The sequence below is a fragment of the Salmo salar genome, chromosome 12 (assembly GCF_965601325.2).
Source record: "Salmo salar chromosome 12, fSalSal1, whole genome shotgun sequence".
Classification (NCBI taxonomy): Eukaryota; Metazoa; Chordata; class Actinopteri; order Salmoniformes; family Salmonidae; genus Salmo; species Salmo salar.
This window is the reverse complement of record NC_138302.1, coordinates 6,818,628-6,843,329: the sequence shown is the minus strand read 5'-3', so window position 1 is coordinate 6,843,329 and position 24,702 is coordinate 6,818,628. Positions and strand designations below refer to the sequence as shown.

The 24,702-nt window shown below is 41.2% G+C and overlaps 1 protein-coding gene and 1 pseudogene across 4 annotated transcripts; both read left to right on the top strand.

The window, feature by feature from the left end:
- Positions 1-791: 791 nt before the first annotated feature.
- Positions 792-4,988, top strand: LOC145850386 (uncharacterized). 3 transcript variants are annotated; one of them, XR_014379569.1, is made up of 5 exons: positions 792-1,328; positions 2,172-2,269; positions 2,403-2,577; positions 2,727-2,891; positions 3,413-4,988. XR_014379569.1 is itself a non-coding variant. In XM_082958509.1 (4 exons), exons 1-4 carry the CDS (start codon positions 1,064-1,066, stop codon positions 3,490-3,492), a joined length of 618 nt encoding a protein of 205 aa, XP_082814635.1. In that variant the 5' UTR covers positions 792-1,063; the 3' UTR covers positions 3,493-4,988. The 3 variants fall into 3 exon arrangements, 2 of the variants coding, with proteins under 2 accessions (XP_082814635.1, XP_082814634.1); XM_082958509.1 differs by lacking the exon at positions 2,727-2,891; XM_082958508.1 differs by having other exon boundaries at positions 2,727-4,988.
- Positions 4,989-13,393: 8,405 nt separating this feature from the next.
- On the top strand, positions 13,394-22,838 carry LOC145859385 (uncharacterized; annotated as a pseudogene). Its single transcript, XR_014379568.1, has 4 exons — positions 13,394-13,938; positions 14,320-14,417; positions 14,553-14,730; positions 19,470-22,838. The product of XR_014379568.1 is annotated as an uncharacterized LOC145859385 (transcript).
- Positions 22,839-24,702: the final 1,864 nt, after the last annotated feature.

Here is a 24,702-nt window from a genome sequence, read left to right as displayed (position 1 = left end):
TGAACAAATCACAACTGCATTGATGCAAATAATCATGATATCATTCTGCCAGGTTTTGGAGAAAGCTTTTCCATCAACCAGAAGATGGTTATCATTAGCATCATCGCTAACAGCTACACATAGTGGTAGACAAATGCACTCAGACAGGGGCAGTTCCTAGCTGTTTCCTCTTAAAAAAGTTGAAGGAAAATACAAATCACTGAGGCTAATTTAACGACGACTTGCAGGCAGTGGGTTCAGAATAACTATGAGGAAAAGTTAATCCAAATTATACCACCACCCAAAAGGACACTTTAGAGACAGGAAGGGTAAAGGGTCATGTGTTCTACACAGGTAGAGCCCTATCTGTCCATGTAGCCTTTAACAAAGTGGGCACTGCTTCATGTGGTAACACCACCACTCACCTAAATAGTCCATATGCCACTGGGTGAGAGAAGTTTTCATTGTTTTGGGGCAGCATTATGTGAGGTGTTATTATGCGTTGTTAGCGATGAGCCTTGGTCAATCTATCTCTGAATATGCCTCTTCAATCTGTCACCTAATCCTACCTAATGGGCAGGTCAGCCCTGGAGGAAAATATTGGCTGTAAGAAGTAAGAGAAAATATAACATCTGGTTGTTTTTAAAGTACTTCTCATGACATTGCTTGACAGAATAAACATTGTAATGGAGATTTTGTTCCAATCTGTGTTGCCCACTCCAGTCAGCAGACGGCGATGTGAGTATTTCAGGTGATGCTTCTTGCGTGACGTATAATCTAGTGGACGGAACTGGAGGCTTCTTCAACAGCGACAACAGACTACTGATTTAACCAACGTGGTGGTTTGCTGTCGAACATAAAACTGAAATATTGAAGCTCTTTAGACCAATCTTGTGTATATTACTCTTAGTGTTCTGAACATAATTCTGTTTACCTATCTACTCGTTCATTTAAACGTAATTTGCTTGTTAAATTAGCAAATGTAGTAAATTGATTCAGCACTTGGCTAATCGCCCGGAGCATGAGCTCACTAAGCTAGACGGAGAAAGAAACTCTGGTGAAAGGAGAGGAAGAAGCTTGAAGAATGAAAAAGGAGGAAGAGGATGCTATCACATTGAAAGAAGAAGAGGATGATATTACAGTGAAAGAGGAAGATGGGAAAGAGGTTGTCAGAGAGGAAAAACAGGAGGTAGAAGCTTTCAGAATCAAAAAGGAGGAAGATGCCATAACATTGAAAGAAGAGAATGTAGTGAAAGAAGAGGAAGAACATTTTGGTGTAAAAGAGGAAGAGGAGGCTATCTCAATTAAAGAGGAGGAGGAGGAGGAGAGGGAAGTTCCGATTACCACCAGTGAGTACAGTCTTTAAAACAGGGTCACAAACTATGCAGTTGTTGAACTAATGGGGTGGGTATAATTTGTGGAACGTCACAACAGGAATCTGTTCCAAAAACTTCGTAAAGTACAAGGTTGCCAACAAACAACGCATACAAGTTAGCATGAATAATTCACCTAGCTAACTAACTAGCTGCCGAATAGGCATCAACTCACCACGTAGTTTATTCTTAATGTTTGTGCTTAGGCTACCAGAGTGAGGACAGACATTTTTCAGAATAAATTTGGTGAGTGAAAAACCGAATGAAATAGCCCACTCCCTACCCTGTGTCTTATTCTGCCGCTAAACAACTTTGTATGCGCTGTTTTTTGGCAACCTTGTTACTTACGAAGTTTTTGGAACATATTCCTGTTGGAACGTTACACAAATTAGAAACACCTGAACAAATGTGGGGTTTTAAGGGGCATTCTACTGAAGTTCTACACTTGAATATGTTGTTCACTACTGTAGGAGTTGTTTAAGTGGCAATCTGCCATTGGTACATATATTTAGGACTTTTAAATTCGATATATTGAATTCTCCATGTGGTCAATATTAAAGTACCTCTCATCTAATATAACAGGCTTTTAAAATCCAATAACGGTGCATCATATCTACTTAAAATATCGAAGGGACGCAAAAGGAACCCATTTCATGGAAGGACCCTTTTGCATTTGCATCACAAACAATATATTTAAAAAGCATAATGAAAGTTGCCATTTTAGGCCCTTTTTAGACATATTCATGCCTCTTGTAAGACCCTATGATTGCAATAGATGGTCAAAAGTTTACTATCTGTTTGATGTTCTCATTAACACAGGAGAGAGACATGATTATTGTGGATCCTCTGGGAAGCCTCAACAACATCCTGATGCTGACGAGGCAGAGAAGAGTCTCTCCAGATCAGAACACCAGATGGTACAGCTTGGTCTGGTCTAGCATACAGCTTGCTCTATCAGGGTCTGGGCTGGGTTTCTGTAAAGCACTTTATGACAACAGTGACATCAGCATCCATATTGATATGTCTGTGTCCCCTCTTTATGGTTACCAGGACAACGCTAGCCCTTTCGCCCGCCCGGAGTCTCCGTGTCGTGCCTCTCCCAGTAGCACCTTACTGCTGGGTATGAAGAGGTTGTCTGTGCTGCTGGTGGACTGCAGGAAAACAACGGGGCTGAGTGGAACTGTGAGAGGAGGAGAAGACAAGAAAGGATCAGATTTGATACAAAGTGAGTGCTGTAGTTTAGTTTGAACAAATAAAATAGATCTTCCCACTGGTATCTGTTCCCAGTAGGGCTGTCCCCGACTAATACAAATACAGCTTTGCACACTCTTGGCATTCTCTCAACCAGCTTCACCTGAAATGCTTTTCCAACAGTCTTGAAGGAGTTCCCACATATGCTGAGCACTTGTTGGCTGCTTTTCCTTCACTCTGCGGTCCAACTCATTCCAAGCCATCTCAATTGGGTTGAGGTCGGGTGATTGTGGAGGCCAGGTCATCTGATGCAGCACTCCATCACTCTCCTTCTTGCAGAATATTGTGGTAACCATGCTGGTTTATTGTCCCCAGCACAAGGTGCACCTGTGTTATGACCATGCTGCTTAATCAGCTTCTTGATATGCCACACCTGTCATGTGGATGGAATATCTTGGCAACGGGATGTAAACAAATTTGGGCACAAAATTGGAGAGAAATAAGCTTTAGTGCGTATAGAAAAAGTCACATTCTGTATCGTACAGCTATTAAGGTTATATATATATATATATATATATATATATATACATACAACCACCTGCTCGAAAGGAATCCAGCGATGTCTGTGTCTTGAGTGTCATAGAACTGTCTAGTTCTTTGTGTTCTGACTTCTAAAACAGAATAAGTAATGTAAACGTATTATAATTAATTACCAGGAAGCTGTACAACATTTGTTTTACATTTTGAAATGTTTGAGAACTTGCCTCTGGTTATTAAGGGATCTGATTTGGATTAAACCTCATAGCAAGGCGTTTTTATCATGTGGACGTTTCAATCAGATCTCTCTTTAAATAAACATTCTTTGGCAGGAGAAAAAACAAACTCAGAGGGACCAGAGCCAGAGATGTCCAAGCCAGCAAGACGACACCTCTGCTCCCAGATTGGATAGAGTTTCATCAAGTTAGGAAAACTGAAAGCTCATGAGCGAATGTAGACAGGGGAGACGCCATACCATTGCGCCTACTGTGGAAAGCATTTTAAACGGTTAGACACCCTGAAATCTCATGAGAGAACACACACAGGGGAGAAGCCTTTCCATTGCTTCCAGTGTGGAAAGAGTTTCAGCCACTTAAGAAATCTGAAATCTCATGAGCGAACGCACACAGGGGAGACGCCTTTCCATTGCACCCAGTGTGGAAACAGTTTTAGCCAGTTAACATGAAAAGACATCTGAGAATACACACAGGAGCGAAGCCACACCATTGCTCCCAGTGTGGAAAGAGTTTTAGCCAGCCAGGAAAGCTGAAAGCTCATGTGCGAATACACACAGGGGAGAAGCCTTTCCATTGCTCCCAGTGTGGAAATCGTTTTATGCGGTTAGACACCCTCAAAACTCATGAGCGAATACACACGGGAGAAGCCATACCATTGCGCCCAGTGTGGTGAGAGTTTTAGCCAGTCAGGAATCCTGAAAGCTCATGAGCGAACACACACAGGTGAGAAGCCTTTCTATTGCTCCCAGTGTGCAAAAAGTTTTAGCCAGGCAGGAACCCTGAAAGCTCATGAGCTAATGCACATAGGGGAGAAGCCTTTCCATTGCTCCCAGTGTGGAAAGATTTTTAGCCACTTAAGAAAGCTCATGAGCGAATACACACAGGGGAGAAGCCTTTCCATTGCTCCCAGTGTGCAAAAAGTTTTACCCATTTTGGAAATCTGAAAGAACATGTGAGACTGCACACAGGGGAGAAGCCTTACAAGTGCTCAGACAGTGGGAAGACATATTGCTCATCACAGTCACTTAAACGTCATGTGAGAATCCACACAGGAGAGAATAATTACTTATCCTATTGTGTATATTGATATTTCACATCACATTGACTTAACATTCCTCAGAGAACATACACAGTGCTCCCATTGTCTTATATTGTTGACTAAGAATGTGTTTACTTGTTTATACCATATGAAATTAAATGGTACAAAGTATACTCAAACATATATTTGTATGTTTATTATAAAACATGAATTGAATATGGAGTATGTCAGTTTGAATATAGAGTAGATCAGATTCCATATATTTAAATGGTCCTTTTTTAAACTCTGACTGTGTTTAACTGGGTGTGTCATTGTTGGCCCACTGATGATTTAATGAAATGAAAATGTTCACAGACTCTGTAATGGAAAATGTTAATTGTATGTGTCCACATAACTGAGTATGTGACTAACCTTGTGAAACTGTCCTATTATAATCTCCTGTTCTTGGGAGTATCATCCTGTGTTGCAAACCAGCTGCACCTGTGTCCTTGTATGAATAAAGTCCCTCCCAGGAACAGGAAACTATAAAGATATGTGCTCATCACCCAATGCTTCAGGAATTCAGATTGTCTACACTGCGCTGTGTAACTCTGTTATTCTCTCTGAGCTCAGAAATAAAGAATCTTGGTTTGACTTGGACTCCAGCAGATCCTTATTTTATAATATCCACCACAACTGTCCCACGGATTGCTGTTTATCATTGTCTCAATGAAGAGTTCCTCTTTCGACTTTCCTGGGGGCATTTACAAGCCTCCCACTGGTTGAATAATATTGTTGTTTCCACGTCATTTCAACAAAACAAATCCATGTGATGATGTTAGATGTGGAAAACTGACTGGATTTGTAAAAATCCATCAACATCAGGTATTTGTATTTATTTTTCACCCAACTGGCAACCTAAATCCGATGACAGGTGACATTTTGGATTGATTTCATGTTGAATTCACTTTAGTTGAGGACTCAAAGAAATGTAAATAGAAACTAGATGTTGAACTGACGTCTGTGCCCAGTGGGCTGGTTTGAATAAGCAGCAGGTGATGGATCAATATCCACCTTATAAGTTTCCACCTGCTGTTAAAGTATGTCAGTGTTTCTATCAAACAGACTTATTGCAGATAAAAGGCTTTGCGTGACAAATAAAAAGAAATTCCCATGAACTGTATGAGAAATACTCACAGATACTGTGCTGGTAGACTTTGTTGGATAGCTAGCTGTGCGGCTAAAGACGTAGGAACTAGCTAACTGGCTACTGATCAACTTATTGTGTGTATTGAACATTCATATTGGACTGTAGCAGCTAGCTAACTGGCTACTGATCAACCTATTGTGTGTATTGAACATTCATATTGGACTGTAGCAGCTAGCTAATTGGCTACTGATCAACCTATTGTGTGTATTGAATATTCATATTGGACTGTAGCAGCTAGCTAACTGGCTACTGATCAACCTATTGTGTGTATTGAACATTCATATTGGACTGTAGCAGCTAGCTAACTGGCTACTGATCAACCTATTGTGTGTATTGAACATTCATATTGGACTGTAACAGCTAGCTAACTGGCTACTGATCAACCTATTGTGTGTATTGAATATTCATATTGGACTGTAGCAGCTAGCTAACTGGCTACTGATCAACCTATTGTGTGTATTGAACATTCATATTGGACTGTAGCAGCTAGCTAACTGGCTACTGATCAACCTATTGTGTGTATTGAACATTCATATTGGACAGTCTTACCTATAGAGTAGCACCACCACTCATCAGCCCATTCTCTTCTTGACGTCAAATCTGCAGTGTATTGTTACTATAGGAGAATATGATTAATAATAATTCAAATTGTGAAAATATAAGTGTATAAGTATGTATTTTTCACAAACTTTAAGATACTGTTTGTCTCTATGCAGATGTAGAAGCCGGATAGGAAAATACATTATCAATAAATAGGTGATTGTTCTTTTTTCACATCATACTAAGCATACTGAGCCACAATCTGTAAAATGTGACCACACTATTAATTTAAAGCCCCACTAAGATGTCACCAAACTATTCCTTGAAAGCCCCTCTGTCAGATATAAATCATCAGAGTGGGAAACCAACTGACATGGAAACAATGGAGCAAATGGATCACTATCAGAGGGGTGTATTATGACATCAGAACTACTCAGACATTCCAAATATCACTTGATTATCAGAGGGGTGTATTATGACATCAGATAGAACTACTCAGACATTCCAAATATCACTTGATTATCAGAGGGGTGTATTATGACATCAGATAGAACTACTCAGACATTCCAAATATCACTTGATTATCAGAGGGGTTATTATGACATCAGATAGAACTACTCAGACATTCCAAATATCACTTGATTATCAGAGGGGTTATTATGACATCAGATAGAACTACTCAGACATTCCAAATATCACTTGATTATCAGAGGGGTGTATTATGACATCAGATAGAACTACTCAGACATTCCAAATATCACTTGATTATCAGAGGGGTTATTATGACATCAGATAGAACTACTCAGACATTCCAAATATCACTTGATTATCAGAGGGGTTATTATGACATCAGATAGAACTACTCAGACATTCCAAATATCACTTGATTATCAGAGGGGTGTATTATGACATCAGATAGAACTACTCAGACATTCCAAATCAGGCTTCATTCATATTGTTGGATTCAACATTTTGAACATTGAGATATTAAAGACATGATAGATCAGACGCATAGTATATTAAGGAGTGAAAGAGACTGGGTCTCTGTAGAAAGATAGCTGTGGAATGTGTTGGGTGACAAGGGGAGAGCAACGTGTTAATACAGGAAAGACAGATGGACCTCTGTGGATTAGATGGAGGGCTTGAGGTCAGGAGGTGAGGACAGATTCTCTTAAGGGAGTTATAAGGGTTTGGCATCCTGTTACCCTTTTTCTGTTGAAACATAAGATGTAAGGATTGGAGAGAAGGCATGTCTTAAGTAGGATGTATATATAACTGTGATGGAGAGAAAGGTTTTGCTGTCTGAATACAGCTGTACAGAACCTTTGGGAAGAATTAAACTTGGTTAAAGCTTCTCTAGTGTCCGTGGGTTATTTACTCTGAACAATAAGAACCTAACAATATCATGAAGGTGGATATTGATCCAACCATTTCAAAAGTAATGACCAGGCTGATGGAAACAGGATATGCATTTCCAATTGTATAAATGCCGACAGACGATTTGTTTGTTCGTTTTACATGGTGGGATCATTTTGTGTCAGTAAAAACATTTTAGTGCGAAATGGCTTCGGAAAGTATTCAGACCCCTCGACTTTTTCCACGTTTTGTTACTTTACAGCCGTATTTTAAAATGGATTAAATAGTTCTTTCCCCCTCATCAATCTATACACATTACCCCATAATGACAAAACAGAAACCGTTTTGGGGGAAATTGTTGCTAATTTATTAAAAGTAAAAAACTGAAATATAACATTCACATAACCCTTTTGTCAGGACTTTGTTGAAGCACTTTTGTCAGCAATTACAGCATTGAGTCTTCTTGGGTATGACGCTACAAGCTTGGCAAACCTGTATTTGGGGAGTTTCTCCCATTCTTTTCTGCAGATCCTCTCAAGCTCTGTCAGTAAGTTGAAGGAGTTGGTGGACATCCTGAAGCCATTTTGGAGAAGAAACAGATATGACCCAGGGGGAGAAGATAGTCACAATCAGTTCCGTTGTTCCCTCTGTCCTGTCCCTGAATCACCACCTGGAGCAGCGGAAGCCTCAAGTCCATTTCCTGAGTGGCCTGGTCAGAAGTCTCCAGGCATACCTGAACCAAAAGATTTCTTGGAATATTCAATCAATGTGAAAATGGCCAGGATACAAGATGGAATCACTGCCGCCTTTTCAGATCCAGTCTACCTCAAAGCAGCTGCCTTGGATCCGGCTCTTTCTCTGATGTGGGTGGAGCACCATGTGCTGGTCAAGGAGGAGGTCAAGGAGGTGGCACAGAGAGTGAAAGGTAAATATTATTGAGTTTAATGTAACTTTCCTCATAATTTAATCCAATTGACTGCAGCAGTAATACTTTTTCAGTTTAACACACTGTATCACCAATACTCTAATACTGGCCTTTTTGTTTCTGCTTTTACATGTTCTGCCAGAACTGATTCTGCAAGATGCTGCAGGGACTGAGCAAGCTGTGCCTCTTGTTGATGAGGAAGAGCGAGAGGACCATAGTCTTGGACAAGAAGAAGGGCTGTTTGCAGCATACTGTAAGAGGCAGAAGAAAGCTGTTGGGACCACTCCAGCACTACAGCTAAGTCACTAAGTTGACATATGCGAAGGACAGAATGCCATCTTGTTCTGGGCAACGAACATGAAGGCTCTTCCTTCACTGTCCCGAGTGACCATCAGGGTCTTGCAGTGCCTGCCTCCAGTGCTCCGGTGGAGTGTGTCTTCAGCCATGGTGGCATCACACTGCGGCCTCGTCGTGCACAAATGACTGACAGACTTTTATCGACATTTGGTCTTTTGCAAATGCAATGCATCATAGGGCCCTGAGATAAGAGAAAAAAATGAACTGTTTACGTATGCATTACACACACACATATTTTTTTCTCCGACATTCAGGCCAGTGTTCAAATTGTAGGCCTACTTCAAGTTCAGTAGCAGTTGTTTTGATGTCCCTTTTAATAAATGATTGTAACTTTATCTCAGGTTTGTTTTAGGTGTCTGGAGTATATCTGGAGAGAGAGAGAGACAGAGAGAGCACTACAATATTTAGTTTTTGTTGTCATATTGATGTCTTTCTCATGGCTAGCCATGTATTTCCACGAAAGTATAAAGTGTTTTGGAAAGTAGTAAATATACATATTTTTTAAACCATTCATGATTTGCGTAAATTTAATATACTAACTCTTACTCTTGTTAAACATATGAAACGGTATTGCATTTGGTGAAGAGCACATTATGACTTGTTTAGGACTCGAAACTCAAAGTTTAGGACTTGAGACTTGACTTGAGACTTGTCGGTCTTGACTTGAGACTTGACTCGGACTTGCTTGTGTTGACTTGGGACCTGAGTGCTAAGACTTGACATACTTGTGACTTGTAAAACAATGACTTGGTCCCACCTCTGGTAGAAGCTGTTAAGGAGCCTTTTGGTTCTAGACTTGGTGCTCCGGTACCGCTTGCTGTGTCCATGACTTGGGTGACTGGAGTCTCTGAAATTTTGTGGGGCTTTCTTTATAAAGGTCCTGGATGTCAGGAAGCTTGGCCCCAGTGATGTACTGGACTGTATGCACTACCCTCTGTCGCGCCTTACAGTCAGATGCCGAGCAGTTGCCATACCAGGCAGTGACGCAACTGGTCAGAATGCTCTCGATGGTGCAGTTGTAGAACTTTTTGAGGATCTGGGGATCCATGCCAAATATTTTCAGTCTCCTGAGGGGGAAAAGGTGTTGTCATGCCCTCTTCACGACTGTCTTGGTGTGTTTGGACCATGATAGTTTGTTGGTGATGTCTTCACGGCTGTCTGTCCATGTGTCACTGTCTTGTCACCTAAAATTTTTCTCTCAACCTGTGTGCATCTACGTTGTAAACTTTAATTCATAGGCTAGGTTGTAGCAACCTCATGATGGGTATAGGGGAAATGTTAGTATCATGTAGTAGCCTAAACCTATCGCTGTTACAATGAACAGGGTGAATGGAATATGAATGACAGTCATCCAATATGCTGTAATAGAAATAAGGCCATACTCATGAAAAAACGAATCGTCCTGCCTCATCTTAAACGGCACTGTTAGGATGGTGGACCATTCTTGGTACACATGGGAAACTGTTGAGCTGGAAAAACCCAGCAGCATTGCAGTTCTTGACACAAACCGGCGCGCCTGGGACCTACTACCATACCCCGTTCAAAGACACTGAAATATTTTGTCTTCCCAATTCACCCTATGAATGGCACACATGCACAATCCATGCCTCAATTGTCTCAAGGCTTAAACATCCATATTTAACCTGTTCCCCCCACCTTCATCTACACTGATTGAAGTGGATTTAACTAGTGACATCAATAAGCTTTAGCCTGGATTCACCTGGTCAGTCTATGTCATGGAAGGAACATGTGTTCTTAATGTTTTGTCTACCCAGTGTATAGCACCACAGATAATCAAGTGCTATTTGCATGTGATGCATTTGCTCTGTTGTTTACAGGATGGTTTGTATCTTATAGAACGTGGCTTTAAGGGAATAGTATGGTCACATCTAGATTAAAACGAATGTGAAAAATTAGCAGAGTAAATGTGTAATTTAAAAAAGATATATATATTTCACCTTTATTTTACCAAGTAGGCTAGTTGAGAATAAGTTCTCATTTACAACTGCGACCTGGCCAAGATAAAGCAGAGCAGTGCGACACAAACAACAACACAGAGTTACACATGAAATAAGCGTAAGTCAATAACACAATAGAAAAAAAAGAAAGTCTATATACAGTGTGTGCAAATGGCGTGAGGAGGTAAGGCAAGAAATAGGCCATAGTAGCGAAGTAATTACAATTTAGCAAATTAACACTGGAGTGATAGATGTGCAGATGGTGATGTGCAAGTAGAAATACTGGTGTGCAAAAGAGCAGAAAAGTACATTTAAAAGTATATGGGGATGAGGTAGGTAGATTAGATGGGCTATGTACAGCTGCAGCGATCGGTTAGCTGCTCAGATAGCTGATGTTTAAAGTTAGTGAGGGAAATATAAGTCTCCAGCTTCAGCGATTTTTACAATTCGTTCCAGTCATTGGCAGCAGAGAACTGGAAGGAAAGGCGGCCAAAGAGGAGTTGGCATTGGGGATAACCAGTGAGATATACCTGCTGGAGCGCGTGCTACGGGTGGGTGTTGTTATCATGACCAGTGAGCTGAGATAAGGCGGAGCTTTACCTAACATCGACTTATAGATGACCTGGAGCCAGTGGGTCTGGCGACGAATATGTAGCGAGGGCCAGCCGACTAGAGCATACAGGTCGCAGTGGTGGGTGGTATATGGGGCTTTGGTGACAAAACGGATGGCACTGTGATAGACTGCATCCAGTTTGCTGAGTAAAGTGTTGGAGGCTATTTTGTAAATGACATCGCCGAAGTCGAGGATTAGTAGGATAGTCAGTTTTATGAGGGTATGTTTGGCGGCGTGAGTGAAGGAGGCCTCGTTGCGAAATAGGAAGCCAATTCTAGATTTAATTTTGGATTGGAGATGTTTAATATGAGTCTGGAAGGAGAGTTTACAGTCTAACCAGACACCTAGGTATTTGTAGTTGTCCACATATTCTAAGTCAGAACCGTCCAAAGTAGTGATGCTAGTCGGGCGGGCGGGTGCGGGCAGCGAACGGTTGAAAAGCATGCATTTAGTTTTACTAGCGTTAAAGAGCAGTTGGAGGCCACGGAAGAAGTGTTGTATGGCATTGAAGCTCGTTTGGAGGTTTGTTAACACAGTGTCCAAAGAAGGGCCAGATGTATACAGAATGGTGTCGTCTGCGTAGAGGTGGATCAGGAAATCACCAGCAGCAGGAGCGACATCGTTGATATATACAGAGAAAAGAGTTGGCCCGAGAATTGAACCCTGTGGTACCCCCATAGAGCCTGCCAGAGGTCCGGACAACAGGCCCTCCGATTTGACACACTGAACTCTATCTGAGAAGTCGTTGGTGAACCAGGCGAGGCAGTCATTTGAGAAACCAAGGCTGTTGAGTCTGCCGATAAGAATACAGTTGATTGACAGAGTTGAAAGCCTTGGCCAGGTTGATGAAGACGGCTGCACAGTACTTTTATCTTTTATCGATGGCGGTTATGATGTCGTTTAGGACCTTGAGCATGGCTGAGGTGCACCCGTGACCAGCTCGGAAACCGGATTGCACAGCGGAGAAGGTACGGTGGGATTCTAAATGTTCAGTGATCTGTTTATTAACTTGGCTTTCGAAGACTTTAGAAAGGCAGGGCAGGATGGATATAGGTATATAACAGTTTGGGTCTAGAGTGTCACCCCCTTTGAAGAGGGGGTGACCGCGGCAGCTTTCCAATCTTTAGGGATCTCGGACAATACCAAAGAGAGGTTGAACAGACTGGTAATAGGGGTTGCAACAATGGCGGTGGATAATTTTAGAAAGAGAGGCTCCAGATTGTCTAGCCCAGCTGATTTGCAAAGGTCCAGGTTTTGCAGCTCTTTCAGAACATCTGCTATCTGGATTTGGGTGAAGGAGAAGCTGGGGAAGCTTGGGAAAGTAGCTGCAGGGGGTGCAGAGCTGTTGGCCGGAGTTGGGGAAGCCAGGAGGAAAGCATTGCCAGCCGTAGAGAAATGCTTATTGAAATTCTCGATTATCGTGGATTTATCAGCGGTGACAATGTTTCCTAGCCTCAGTGCAGTGGGCAGCTGGGAGGAGGTGCTCTTATTCTCCATGGACTTTACAGTGCCCCAAAACTTTTTGGAGTTAGAGCTACATGATGCAAATTTCTGTTTGAAGAAGCTAGCCTTTGCATTCCTGACTGACTGCGTGTATTGGTTCCTGACTTCCCTGAAAAGTTGCATATCGAGGGGGCTATTCGATGCTAATGCAGAACGCCACAGGATGTTTTTGTGCTGATCAAGGGCAGTCAGGTCTGGAGTGAACCACAGGCTATATCTGTTCCTGGTTCTACATTTTTTGAATTGGGCATGCTTATTTAAGATGGTGAGGAAATTACTTATTAAAGAATGACCAGGCATCCTCGAAAAAATTAACTGAGTATATGTGTATTAACACACTACCTATTCATGGAAGTATTTATTCATCATCTACATATTCATATTAAGCTTCTACGTCTTTGTACAGGAACGTATTATTTCTAATACGTAAGAGAAAATATATCAGTTTATTGTTAAATTATTATGACGTTCTTTCCAATACAAAAAGTGTAGTAACTATTGTCTCCAAACTGCGTTACCCACTCCAGCCAGCAGATGGCGATGTGCGTCTTTCAGGTGATGCTTCTTGCGTGACGTATAATTTACTGGACGGGACGCTTCTTCAGGAACAACAAGGCGCCTACTCTTTCAACCACCTCGGTAGCTTGCTAGCCAACATAAAACTGAAAGATTGACGCTTTAGACCATGTTTATGTACATTAGCTAATCCCAGTGTTTAAAACACAGTTCTGTTGACGTATCTAGTGGTTAACTTGAACCTAATTTGCTTGTTCAATTTGCAAACTTGTTAAATATTGATACTGAGCCTAGTCCTAGGCTAGTCGCTAATGCTAACTAGCTAGTTAACTTGCTAACATCCCTGACCATGAGTTCACTAAACTACTCCTCCCCTGTTAAAGAAGAGGATGTCTACTGGACGGAGAAAGAACCTCTGGATTTGAACATTGTCGTGAAAGAAGAGGAGGATATTACAGTGAAAGAAGAGAAAGAACCTTTCAGAATGAAAAAGGAGGAAGAGGAGGTTGTTATAGGGAAAGAAGAGAAAGAACCTTTTAGAGAGGAAGAGGACGCTATCTCAATAAAGGTGAAGAAGGAAGACGTTTTGGGAGTGAAAGAGGAGACAGAATATCAGATTACCACCAGTGAGTACTGTCTTAAAAACAAGGGCACAAACTATGCAGCTGTTGAACTAATGTGTGGTTTTAAAGGGGCTGAAGTTACTGAAGTTATACACTTGAATATGTTGTTCAGTACTGTAGGAATTGTTTAAGGGGCAATCTGCCATTGGTACATATATTTTGGGGTCTTTTAAATTAGATCTGTTGACTTCTCCATGTGGTCTATATTAAAGTACCTCTCATCTAATATAACAGGCTTTTAAAATTCAATATTGGTGCATCATTTCTACTTAAAATATCATAAGGAAGCAAAAGGCACCCATTTCGTGGAACAACCCTTTCACATTTTAGGCCCTGTTTAGAGATATTAATGCCTCTTGTAAGACCCTATGATTGTTCACACAGGAGAGAGACATGACTATTGTGGATCCTCTGGGGAGCCTCAACAACATCCTGATGCTGACAAGGCAGAGAAGAGTCTCTCCAGATCAGAACACCAGATGGTACAGCTTGGTCTGGTCTAGCATACAGCTTGCTCTATCGGGGTCTGTGCTGGGTTTCTGTAAAGCACTTTATGACAACAGTGACATCAGCATCCATAATGATATGTGTCTGTGTCCCCTCTTTATGGTTACCAGGACAACGCTAGCCCTTCCCCCCTCCCGGTGTCCCCGTGTCATTCCTCTCCCGGTAGCACCTTACTGCTGGGTATGAAGAGGTTGTCTGTGCTGCTGGTGGACTGCAGGAAAACAACGGGGCTGAGTGGAACTTTGAGAGGAGGAGAAGAGAAGAAAGGATCAGATTTGACTCATCAAAGTAAGTGCTGTAGTTTAGTTTGAACAAATACAATAGATCTGCCCACTGGTATCTGTTACCAGGACAACCAGCAGAGTTCTGTTAGTTGACAGGAAGATAGACTGGTGGATATGGATGTTATGAATATCATAACACTGAAAAAGGATTCTGCCAATGAAAAGAGAGAAGCCAATAGACCATATAAAACCTTGATGAAAGTTAGATTTAGAGAGAAAGTTTCAAGATGATCCAATGTAAGGTGAATTTTTTCCTAAAAACATTATGGATGTTACATTGCCTGTCCCAGTCAACCCCCTATCTTTACAAGACTCTTGAACTAAACTCCAGACACTTCAATGTGGTCTGTATTGCTTCATTAACATCTGATCTACACAACAAATTGATTGAATGAAAAGCATTTTTTTGGGGGGGGGGGGGGGGGGGGGGACTCACAGAACATGTCTTAATTTTTAAATGACTAACTTTATTGATTTCATGTGTAACTGACGCCAGTGTGCTGCTAACAGTTTAGTTTCCTCCACTGTCCCCATACTGGACTCAAACTAGTGATCCTCTGCTTCTCAACACACGTGACCGCCCTCCTTGACAATGAACTATATTCAGAGTGCTAGAGCCACACACTCACTATAGCACAATAAGTGGTGTGTATTTAACAGATGGTGAGATCAGAAACATCAGTCCCTTTGTTTCTCTGTTTCAGAGCTACTCTGCTTTCTGACAAGGGAAAGCCTTTTCAACTATAAATGTGTATTTGGCTGCCATTTAGGCTGCAACAACAATACAGTGGGGGAACACCCCCTGATCTGTTGTTTTATGAAGGGTCACCTATGCCCAGTACCCAAACAGCTAGTCCCATCTTGGGATTTTTCTCTTGTGCTTGAGGCTATTTCTGCTGTTGGAGCCGCTGGAAAGAATAGAAATTAAATGTATCTCGTTTAAAACCGCTTTACTTAAGCCATTACATCCGTATAATGAGTTCCACCCCCAAACCTTCATGAGGTTCTATAGTAGCAAGGATCTGACACATTTACATTACATTTTAGTCACTTAGCAGACGCTCTTATCCAGAGCGACTTACAGTGGTGAATGCATACATTTCATTTCATGCATTTTTTTGGTTTTTGTACTGGCCCCCTGTAGGAATCAAACCCACAACCCACAACCCTGGCATTGCACACAACGTGCTCTACCAACTGAGCCACAGGGAAGACAGCGTTGGAGCCAGAGGCTAAACTTCTCCTCTGTTCTGATCCCATGGCTACCATGTTGTAAGAGCGTGAAACTAAACCGTGCAGATACTGTGTGTGACTGTGAGAGCAAAGTCTTGCTGACTCTGCCGTTAACTATGTGGTTATAACCGTATGAAGATAAGATTGTCATTATATCATCACAAACGTACACACACACACACACACACACACACACACACACACACACACACACACACACACACAAATGATGGCTCAATCCACCAGAGGTATGGTTACAACATAGGCATTGTTCAAAGGCATCTCTGTTCAAGAGATCTGTAATGCAGCATGTTGTGGTGATATACCTTCATGAGGTTCTACTGACTGGACATCACTACACATACGGTGAGTAGAGTGGGGACCTCTGAGGGATGATCCTGTCTAGACTTGGCATCAGAGAGTATATGAGCTCTATGGCAGACCTCTGAGGGATGATCCTGTCTAGACTTGGCATCAGAGAGTATATGAGCTCTATGGCAGACCTCTTAATTAAGAGATGATCCTGTCTTGACTTGGCATCAGAGAGTATATTAGCTCTATGGTAGTTGACTATATCCCCAAAGTGAGAGACTAATGAGCGGGATCGATTTGAAGGTGGAGGGTCCGTCATGGCTTGTTGTCATTGCAGGCATTCTCAACGCTGTGCGTTGCAGGGAAGACTTCCTCCTCCCTGATGTGGTACCCTTCCTGCAGGCTCATCCTGACATGACCCTCCAGCATGACAATGCCACCAGCTATACTGCTCGTTCTCTGAGTGATTTCCTGCAAGACAGGAATGTTAGTGTTCTGCCATGGCCAACGAAGATCCCGCATCTCAATCCCATTGAGCATGTCTGGGACCTGTTGGATCGGAGGGTGAGGGCTAGGGCCATTCCCCCCAGAAATGTCCGGGAACTTGCAGGTGCCTTGGTGGAAGAGTGGGGTAACATCTCACAGCAAGAACTGGCAAATCTGGTGCAGTCCATGAGGAGGAGATGCACTGCAGTACTTAATGCAGCTGGTGGCCACAGCAGATACTGACTTACTTTTGATTTTGACCCCCCCCTTTGTTCAGGGACACATTATTCCATTTCTGTTAGTCACATGTCTGTGGAACTTGTTCAGTTTATGTCTCAGTTGTTGAATCTTGTTATGTTCATACAAAATTTACACATGTTAAGTTTGCTGAAAATGAACGCAGTTGACAGAGAGAGGACGTTTCTTTTTTTTGCTGAGTTTAGACTGACGAGGGGGAAAAAACTATTTAATCAATTTTAGAATAATGCTGAAACGTAACAAATTTGGCAAAAGGTGAAGGGGTCTGAATACATAACGAATGCACTGTGTGTGTGTGTGAACTGAACCAAAATATAAACAACGATTTACAGTTCATATAAGTCAGTCATTGTAAATAAATAAATTAGGCCCTAATCTTTGGACTTCACATGACTGGGCAGGGGCGCTGCCATTGGTGGGCCCTGGAGGGCATACGCCCACCCATTGCGGAGCCAGGCCCAGGCAATCAGAATTCGTTTTTCCCCTCAAAAGGGCTTCATTACAAAGAGAAATACAACTCGGGTGGCTGGTCTCAGACGATGTGGAGGTCCTGGGCTGGTGTCGTTATATGTGGTCTGTGGTTGTGAGGCCAGTTGGATGTACTGCCAAATTCTCTAAAATGACGTTGGAGGTGGCTTCTGGTAGAGAATTTAACATTCAATTATCTGGTAACAGCTCTAGTGGATATTCCTGCAGTCAGCATACCAATTGCACGCTCCCTCAAAACTTGAGACATCTGTGGCATTGTGTTGTGTCACAAAACTGCACATTTTAGAGTGGCCTTTTATTCTCCCCAGCACAAGGTGCACCTGTGTAATGATCATGCTGTTTAATCAGCTTGATATGCCACACCTGTCAGGTGGATGAATATCTTGGCAAAGGAGAAATGTTCACTAACAGGGATGTAAACAAATTTGTGTACAACATTTTTGAGAAATAAGCTTTTGTGCTTATGGAATAATTCTGGGGTCTTTTATTTCAGCTCATGAAACATGGGACCAACACTTCACATGTTGTGTTTTATAGTGTTTAGCAACATCTACCCCAAAATTATTTTTACTAAACAATCATGACATTTGTGAACGTCTAAATAAAATAAATTGTCACAGCGGGCGTTGTCGTGGAAATTCATGTATACTGAGAGAGACTTTGTAATTTCTTCAAACAATCATCTTTATTTAATATTGATAAATTATTGCAATAATGAAGCTGTTGACCCCACACTCTTGACTGTGTTGCTGAGAGCTTAACCTTGAATGAAAAACAGAGCTCTTATAAATTCTTAGTCGGGGCTGGTTCCACCCCTCCCATGCTGATCGGGGGGCACCACAAGCCATTCTGGGTTCATCCTGTGGTCATCTGCACCTGGTGTTGTTTTAACCCCCCAACCCGCCCGTAGGTTTTTATCAGCAAGTCATGAATCAATTGTCAGCTCAAGCTCCAGAGGCCCAACTCAGTCCCATAGACACAGATGAGAGAGGACCTATCAAAGCTATTTGATGACTAAACAGTATTAATACAATCTTGTAATTTTTCTGTTTGTCCACCCTATCGACAACGGGGAGATGTTGCTGATATGCTTTCTGTCTGTCTCCAATGTAAAAAAATATATAAAAATTGACATTCTTGCAGTCAGCATGCCAATTGCACGCTCCCTCTGAGACATCTGTGGCATTGTGTGACTATTATCCCCAGCACAAGGTGCACCTGTGTACTAATCAATCTGTTCAATCAGCTTCTTGATATGCCACACCTGTCAGGTGGATGGATTATCTTGGAAAATAATAAATGTTCACTAACAGGGATTTAAACAATTCTGCAATCTTTTTTTTCAGCTCATGAAACATCCAACACTTTACATGTTGCGTTTTATATTTTTGTTTATTGTAGTAACTATCAGTTTTAGGAACATCTACCCAAAATATTTCACCTTATTTTGTACTTTACCCAAAATATGACATCAGCAATAGTCAAAATGTTGAAAACCTGTGAACGTCTAAATAAGAAATTGGGCCATTTAAACAGCATGTGTCGAACCCTTTTGACAAAGGGGAGATTTTTTTGATGTGCTTTGTGTCTTCGACGTAAAAACAAGTTTTAGACCTCCACAAAAAATTACTTCTTTACTTATTTTATGTTTAAGGAAGTGTGCATGTCGCATTCTGTATCATACAGCTATGAAAGTTATATATTTAGAACCACCTGCTCGATTGGAATCCAGTGAAGTCTGTGTCTTGAGTGTCCTAGAACTGTTTAGTATTTTGTGTTCTGACTTGTAAAACAGGATGAATAAAATAAGTAATGTAAACATATCAGTAATTACCAAGATTGTTAAAACTGGCCTCAGCTTATTGAGAGATCTGATTAGGATTTACCCTCGTAGCATGGCTGTTTTATCATGTGGAGGTTTCATTCGGGTCTCTTATTTTTTTTAAAAAACACTGTCTTTGGCAGGAGAAAGACCAGACTCAGAGGAACCAGAGCCAGGGACGTCCAAACCAGCAAGACGACACCAGTGCTCCCACTGTGGAAAGGGTTGTAACCGGTTATGGAACATGAAACAACATGAGAAAATACACTCAAGGGAGAAGCCTTACCACTGCTCCCAGTGTGGAAAGAGTGTTACGATTTTAGGAAACCTGAAAGCTCACGAGAGAATACACACAGGGGAGAAGCCTTACCACTGCTCCCAGTGTGGAAAGAGTTTTGCAATTTTAGGAAACCTGAAAGCCCATGAGAGAATACACACAGGGGAGAAGCCTTACCACTGCTCCCAGTGTGGAAAGTGTTTCAACCAGACAGGGGAGCTGAAACAGCATGAGAGAATACACACAGGGGAGAAGCCTTACAGCTGCTCCCAGTGTGGGAAGTGTTTTAACCATTTAGGAACACTGAAAGCCCATGAGAGAATACACACAGGGGAGAAGCCTTACCACTGCTCCCAGTGTGCAAAGTGTTTTAACCAATTAGGGGTCCTGAAAAACCATGAGCGAATACACACAGGTGAGAAGCCTTACCACTGCTCCCAGTGTGAAAAGAGTTTTAACGATTTAGGGAACCTGAAACAACATGAGAGATTACACACAGGAGAGAAGCCTTACCACTGCTCCCAGTGTGGAAAGAGTTTTAAGCTTTTACGATACCTGAAAGCTCATGAGAGAATACACACAGGGGTGAAGCCTTACCACTGCTCCCAGTGTGGAATGTGTTTTAACCATTTAGGAACCCTGAAAGCTCACGAGAGAATACACACAGGGGAGAAGCCTTACCACTGCTCCCAGTGTGGAAAGAGTTTTACGGTTTTAGGAACCCTGAAAGCTCACGAGAGAATACACACAGGGGAGAAGCCTTACCACTGCTCCCAGTGTGCAAAGTGTTTTAACTATTTAGGGGACCTGAAAAAACACGAGAGAATACACACGGGGGAGAAGCCTTACCACTGCTCCCAGTGTGGAAAGAGTTTTACGGTTTTAGGAACCCTGAAAGCTCATGAGAGAATACACACAGGGGATAAGCCTTACCACTGCTCCCAGGGTGCAAAGCTTTTGCCCATTTAGAAAGCCTGAAAGAACACATGAGACTGCACACAGAGGAGAAGGTTTACAAAAGCTCAGACTGTGGGAAAACATATTACTCATAAGTCACTTCAACATCATTAGAGAATCCACACAGGAGAGAGAAATTACTTCTCTTAGCGTGTGTATTGATATTTCACATCTCGTTGACTTAAAATTCATCAGAGAACATACACAGTGCTCCCGTTGTCTTATATTGTTGACTGATAATGTGTTTACCTGTTTTTACCATATGAAATTGCTTCTTCCAATTATTGATAAACATGTACCTGTTAAGAAACTGACTGTTAGAACTGTTAAGGCTCCATGGATTGATGAGGAATTTAAAAAGCTGTATGTTTGAAAGAGATGGGGCAAAAGGAGTGGCTAATATGTCTGGCTGCACATCTGGCTGGCTTACGTACTGCAAATTGAGAAATGATGTGACCAAACTCAACAAAAATAATAAACTTTATTATGAATCCAAGATCAATGATATAAAGAATGATGGAAAAAAACTTGTAAAAATATATAATGAAAGAAAAGCAGTGCAAGTATTGAATTTTGTAAAGTTAGTGTTGGAGAGATGGACAAATTGTTATCGATCAATAATGACAAACCTCCTGGCATTGACAACTTAGATGGAAAGCTACTGAGGACAGTAGCTGACTCTATAGCCACTCCTATCTGTCATATTTTTAACCTGAGCCTAGAGGAAAGTCTTTGTCCTCAGGCCTGGAGGGAAGCCAAAGTAATTCCACTACCCAAGAGTGGTAAAGCGGCCTTTACTGGTTCTAACAGCAGACCTATAAGCTTGCTGCCAGCTCTTAGCCAACTGTTGGAAAAAATTGTGTTTGACCAAATACAATGCTATTTCTCTGTAAACAAATAAACAACAGACTTTCAGCATGCTTACAGAGATGGGCACTCAACATGTACTGCACTGCCACAAATGACTGATGATTGGTTGAGAGAAATTGATAATAAGAAGATTGTGGGAGCTGTACTGTTAGATTTCAGTGCAGCCTTTGATATTATTGACCATAACCTGTTGTTGAGAAAACGTATGTGCTATGGCTTTTCAACCTCTGCCATATCGTGGATTCAGAGATATCTATCTACTAGAACTCAGAGGATTTTTAATGTAAGCTTCTCTGTCAAACATGTAAAGTACCGCAGGGCAGCTCTCTAGGCCCTCTACTCTTTTCTATTTTTACCAATGACCTGCCACTGGCATTAAACAAAGCATGTGTGTCCATGTATGCTGATGATTCAACCATATACACATCAGCAACCACACCTAATGAAGTCACTGAAACCCTTAACAAAGAGTTGCAGTCTGTTTTGGAACGTGTGGCCAGTAATAAACTGGTCCTGAACATCTCTAAAACTAAGAGCATTGTATTTGGTACAAATCATTCCTTAAGTTATAGACCTCCGCTGAATCTGGTAATGAATTGTGTGGCTGTTGAACAAGTTGAGGAGACTAAATTACTTGGCATTACCTTAGATTGTCAACTGTCATGGTCAAAACATATAGATTCAATGGTTGTAAAGATGGGGAGAGGTCTAGCCGCAATAAAGAGATGCTCTGCTTTTTTGACACCACACTCCAAAAAGCAAGTTCTGTAGGCTCTAGTTTTGTCTAATCTTGATTATTGTCCAGTCATGTGGTCCAGTGCTGTAAGGAAAGACCTAGTTAAGCTGCAGCTGGCCCAGAACAGAGCGGCACGTTTTGCTCTTAATTGTAATCAGAGGGCTGATATAAATACTATGCATGCCAGTCTCTCTTGGCTAAGAGTTGAGGAGAGACTGACTGCATCACTTCTTTTTATAAGAAATGAATGTGTTGAAAATCCCAAATTGTTTGCATAGTCTGTAAGGGAATTCTGTCCTATATGCACACAAGAGAACACAGGAAAACTTATTTGATCAGAGGTTAATTTGTTTAATAAGGATTGCAACCCGGAGTATACACAAAAAACAGATAAAGCAACACCTCACGGCACAACCCCTCTCCCCTATTTGACCTAGATAGTTTGTGTCTATGCATTGATATGTAGGCTACTTGTGCCTTTTACAAAATGTATGTAGTTCTGTCCTTGAGCTGTTCTTGTCTATTGATGTGCTGTATTATGTGTCATGTTTTGTGTGGACCCCAGGAAGAGTAGCTGCTGCTTTTGCAACAGCTAATGGGGATCCTAATAAAATAACAAATTCCAAACTCTGTTATTCTCTCTGAGCTCAGAAATAAAGAATCTTGGTTTGACTTGGACTCCAGCAGATCCTTATTGTATAATATCCACCACAACTCTCCCACGGATTGCTGTTTATCATTGTCTCAATGAAGAGTTCCTCATTCCACTTTCCTGGGGGCATTTACAAGCTTCCCACTAGTTGAATAAACGTTGTTTCAACGTCAATTAAAAAACATCTTTAACATTGATGAACCTTCACTATATTCATCCCTAAACTAGCAACAATAACTATTGTTATTCTCATTGACCTTCCTGGCCATATGAAAGCCTAGCTAAATACAATGTTGGTGCCAGTTTTGTTGTCTTTGGTTATGCAAACATTTGTTTATTTGATTCTATTTCTCATTACGATTAATGTTATTTTATTTCTATATGGGTCACGCCTTGCTTTGGTCATGTGTTCTCCTATGAGTCAATGATTTTAATTAGAATATAGCAATTATGCTCTCTCCTCAATCCCTTACAGTTTCTTTGGAAAGTATTCAGACCCCTTGACTTTTTTCACATTTTGTTACGTTACAGCCTTATTCAAAAATTGATTAAATAAAACAATTTATTCAGCAATCTACACACAATACCCCATAATGACAAAGGGGAAACAGGCTTTTTATACATTTCTGCAAATGTATTAAACACAAATGTTTTACATAAGTATTCAGACCGTTTGCTATATGAGACTCAAAATTGAGCTCGGGTGCATCCTGTTTCCATTGATCATCCTTGAGATGTTTCTACAACTAGATTGGAGTCCACCTGTGGTAAATTCAATTGATTGGACATGATTTGGAAAGGCACACACCTGTCTATATAAGGTCCCACAGTTCACAGTGCATGTCAGAGCAACAACCTAACCATGAGGTCGAAGGAATTGTCCATAGAGCTACGAGACAGGATTGTGTTGAGGCACAGATCTGGGGAAGGGAAAAACATTTCTGCAGCATTGAAGGCCCCTGTTTTAGCCCCCTGCAGTAAAAGGTTATTCATGGGGTAAAATGATCTGTTTAAGTCATTAGTAAAGGACACATCGTTAACAATACAGTTATCTTTTATTTTGTGGTCTATATCCTCTCAATCATTTATTCGTTCATAAACAGAAAACATATGTTTACCTAAACACAACATGTCTGCAAGGGCCCCTCTAGGTTCACAACCTCTTGACCATTAAATCTGGATAGCTGACAACTATTTTTAAAAGGGTAAAAATGATCTGTTTAGTTTGTCAGTAAAGGAAGCATAGTTAAAGAGTACAATGAACCTTTAAAAGAGGATGGTGTGAGGCCTCTGGGGCTTTTTTTTGGGGGGGGGGGGGGGGGGGGGGGTTGACTGAGACATCCCTCGGACACTCTTTTATGGGGGGTAAAATGTATATGTTTAGGTCATCAGTAAAGGGGACATCTTAAATATTACAATGACCCTTTCAAAGACTGAGACATCCCCCAGACATCTCCCCTATAACTATTTTTAAAAGGGTAAAAATGATCTGTTTAGGTCGTTAGTAAAACATATGTGTTGAAAGACACCTGGGGGTCCAGGTTGTTAATTATTTTGTGTACATATAGTTCCCCTGTGTGCAAGAGCCCCCTTAGATTCACAACTTCTTGACCCTTAACATTCCCAGCCAAGGGGAGAGACAGAGGAAGAGAGAGAGAAGGCAGGAGAGAGAGAGATTTAATTCATTGAAAGTAAATTACATTTTCTTTCAAACCTTTTATTTTATTCAAAAACTTTAGTACAGACATTTAAACATACATATTACAATTATTAAAGATGACTATGTAATATTAAATACTAAATTATGTCTCTAATGTTTTTTTTTACTAAAGACCTTTATATAGATCATACATGTTATTATTACACGTAGCATCACCACATAAC

What these genes read in the sequence shown, in the direction of transcription:
- LOC145850386 (XM_082958508.1), top strand. Translation starts at nt 1,064, where the DNA reads ATGAAAAAGGAGGAAGAGGATGCTATCACATTGAAAGAAGAAGAGGAT. An exon ending in GGAAGTTCCGATTACCACCA is followed by an intron (nt 1,329 to 2,171) that starts GTGAGTACAGTC and finishes TCATTAACACAG; the next exon opens with GAGAGAGACATGATTATTGT. An exon ending in CCAGATCAGAACACCAGATG is followed by an intron (nt 2,270 to 2,402) that starts GTACAGCTTGGT and finishes TATGGTTACCAG; the next exon opens with GACAACGCTAGCCCTTTCGC.